Source organism: Nanorana parkeri, unplaced genomic scaffold (genome assembly GCF_000935625.1).
Source record: "Nanorana parkeri isolate BGI_ZX_2015 unplaced genomic scaffold, ASM93562v1 scaffold1844, whole genome shotgun sequence".
NCBI classification, from domain to species: domain Eukaryota; kingdom Metazoa; phylum Chordata; class Amphibia; order Anura; family Dicroglossidae; genus Nanorana; species Nanorana parkeri.
The window spans coordinates 93,783-97,407 of NW_017308112.1; the positions used below are offsets into that span (position 1 = coordinate 93,783).

General features: G+C 54.5%; 1 protein-coding gene across 1 annotated transcript in view; it reads right to left on the reverse strand.

Annotated features, from left to right (window-relative positions):
- The window catches only part of LOC108799879 (Krueppel-like factor 4), a 4,052-nt gene extending 1,404 nt beyond the window's left edge, over window positions 1-2,648 (reverse strand). Inside the window, exons 1-2 of the mRNA XM_018571813.1 lie at window positions 2,528-2,648; window positions 49-997 (exon numbers count right to left, since the gene is read on the reverse strand). Of these exons, the coding sequence (XP_018427315.1) occupies window positions 49-997; window positions 2,528-2,587 (1,009 nt within the window). The 5' untranslated portion in view covers window positions 2,588-2,648. The remainder of the gene's footprint in view (window positions 1-48; window positions 998-2,527) is intronic.
- Window positions 2,649-3,625: the final 977 nt, after the last annotated feature.

A 3,625-nucleotide genomic window follows, 5' to 3' on the forward strand; every position in this document is an offset into this window, starting at 1 on the left:
AATGGAATGCACACAGCATGCCGTGAATCCAGCAGTGCCGGCCCTTACCTGTATGGGTTCTCATGTGGGCCTTCAGGTGGGAGCTCTTGGTGTAGGTCTTGCCGCAGCCGGGGTACTCGCAGTTGTGGGTGGCCGTCCTCTTGCGGGCCCATGACCTCCGGCCCCTCTTGGGTTTGCAGTCTTCGGCGGGGTTCATGGCGGGGTAATACTCCAATAACGGGGAGGATGGTGGGGTGACTATCATGCCATGCATGGCCGGGTGAACCTTCATCTGATCTCGGTACACCCCGAACTGTCCATGGAACTGAGCAGGGGCCTGGCTGGTGAAGTGAGGGGGGTAGGGCTGTGCCAGCTGGTAGTGCTGACTCATCTGCATGATGGGCAGGCAGTGCATGTCCGAAATCATATGACAGTCATTGATTGGCACATCGTCCACAGAGCTGAGCCGGTGCTGGATGTATGTGTGGCCCCCCATCTGGCTGGATATGTGCATTATAGTAGGGCCCATGCAGTCTGGGGAGGTGGGCGATTGGGTCCCCATCATGCAGTGCTGATCGGGTCTCTCCTTCTTTATCTTTTGCCCCAGGTGTGTCATCTGCTCCACTTGGATGGGGACTGGCACGTCCATGCTGGTGACCCTGAGTTCGGTGTACTTCCTGCCCGCCATGGGGGGCTTCATTCCATAGTCGGGGTGCAACTCCATACAGGGCATATCGGGGGTCAGCAGCTCGGCCACATAGCTGTGCTGGGGGCTGCTGGTGAAACTGCCCCCTCTATACTTATGGGTGCCAGGGTAGGAGCCGTCGCTGTCGTAGGTGGTGCTGCAGCTCTCGGGGGTCTCTGGAAGGGGGTAAGTGCCCCCCTGGCCCCCCCCAGGCTGGCTGCTGGTGGTATGAGACAAAATAAAATCCAAATCCACAAATTTGCCCAAATCGTCCTCCTCCTTCTTGATGGCACAAGCTTCGATGATGGGGTAAGACATCTCCATGTTCAGCTCCTGAGGGGGGGAGAAGAGGACACATGAGACAAACCGATCAAAGGCAGATACACCACACACAGACCGACTGACCAGAACTGTACCCTGCAGAACCAGTACACCCGGCAAACCCACACAGACCGACCCACCAGAACTATACCCTGCAGAACCAGTACACCCAGCAAACCCACACAGACCGACCAACCAGAACTATACCCTGCAGAACCAGTACACCCGGCAAACCCACACAGACCGACTGACCAGAACTGTACCCTGCAGAACCAGTACACCCGGCAAACCCACAACCCCCTCACAGAGACACACAGACGACCCACCAGAACTATACCCTGCAGAACCAGTACACGCGACAAACCCACACAGACCGCCTAACCAGAACTATACCCTGCAGAACCAGTACACCCGGCAAACCCACACAGACCGACCAGAACTGTACCCTGCAGAACCAGTACACCCAGCAAACCCACACAGACTGACCAACCAGAACTATACCCTGCAGAACCAGTACACCCGGCAAACCCACACAGACCGACTGACCAGAACTGTACCCTGCAGAACCAGTACACCCGGCAAACCCACAACCCCCTCACAGAGACACACAGACGACCCACACCCTGCAGAACCAGTACACCCATCAAACCCACACAGACCGCCTAACCAGAACTATACCCTGCAGAACCAGTACACCCGACAAACCCACAACCCTCTCACAGAGACACACAGATCGATCAGACATCGCTCAGTCCAGAACTATTCCCGAAAACCCGAGTCCACCCGACAAACACAACCCGATCACAGAGACACATCGCTCAGTCCAGAACTATTCCACCCGACAAACACACAACCAGATCGATCAGACATCGATCAGCTCCGGAACTATTACCTGCAGAACAAGTCCTCCCGACAAACACACAACCGGCTCACAGAGACACACAGATCGACCAGACACCGCGGAACCCAAAACTATTCCCGAAAACCCGACAAACCCAATCCCGCAGAACAAGTCCATTCAACAACCAGATCGCAGACACACAGACCGATCAGACATCGCTCAGCACAGAACTAATCCCGAAAACCTGACAAACACACAACCAATCCTGCAGAACAAGTCCATTTCAACAAACTCACAACCAGATCGATCAGACATCGCTCAACTAATCCCGAAAACCCGAGTCCACCCGACAAACACACAACCAGATCACAGAGACACACAGACCGACCAGACATCGCTCAGTCCAGAACTATAACCTGCAGAACGAGTCCACCCGACAAACACACAACCAGATCGCAGACACGTCGGGACTTTTATTGCAACAACTCGGCCGACTTCTGTCCGCAGAAATCACTCAGAACATTGAATCAATACAAGTAACTCCGACGGATTGATGGGATTCCAGTAACACGGCGACAATCACCGACAATCGGAATCCTCCAGATACCTCAATGACACAAAAACTTTCCCCGAAGTTTTATCGGAGGGTCCTGCCAGCGGAGACACATCGCACCCACCCACCGATCCCCCTCCACACTCACCGACACCATTGCGATGTGCTTGTCCTCTGCAGGGGGAAGGCTGGCGAATGCCACACTCATCCTGGCACCAGGTACTCCGGGCAGGCTGGGCTCTCCGCACCGGTCAGAACAAACTTTCTCCGAAAACTAGTCGGAGCTTCTGGCTGCGCTGCCTGTTAAGGGCCATGCCGTGCTCCCATTGGCCGGCGGAATATACATAATCACCGGGGCTACAGCTCTCTGATTGGCTGACGCTGCTGTGTTTGTACACACAATGCACAGCTGGCCCCGCCCACAGCCCCAGGCTGCCCTATCACAGCTTATTAACCTGCTATGAGAGTTGAAGAGACGGCAAACCCCGACACCCGGACAGTATACATGGGATTGTACTATGTGCCCGGCACCAACCTAACTTCCTACACTGTGTGCCCAACACCAACCTAATCTCCTACACTGTGCGCCCTGCACCAACCTAACCTCCTGTACTGTGTGCCCTGCACCAACCTAACTTCCTACACTGTGAGCCCTGCACCAACCTAACTTCCTACACTGTGCGCCCTGCACCAACCTAATCTCCTGTACTGTGTGCCCTGCACCAACCTAACTTCCTACACTGTGCGCCCAGCACCAACCTAACCTCATACACTGTGTGCCCTGCAACAACCCAACCTCCTGTACCTACCCATACACTTTGTGTCCAGTCCTAGCCCGACCCCTCCATCTTTATAGAATAGTGTGAGCTCAGCACCGACCTAAACTCCTTCACTCTATCAGTGTCAGTGTCTGTGTTCCCAGCAGCAACATAACCTCCTAATCCAGAGGGCCAGCTCATGCTGAATAAAGTTTTTGGTGGAGGTCGGAAATGTTTGGTCAGCTGAACTGTCATTGCAGAGTCACCAGAGGAGCTCCGACAGGTCACACAGGAGATCTACAATGTATGGGGCCAGATCGGCCATACATGGTGCAGAAGATAAGCGACGATTCCCAGAACTGGCCGACTTATCGCTCAACTTCCCGACAAACCTGCATCGCTACACACCAGTATATAGTATATAGACATCGCACCGACACTGATCTGTGTATATAGGGACAGACCGGCGGAGATGGTCACCGAGAGAT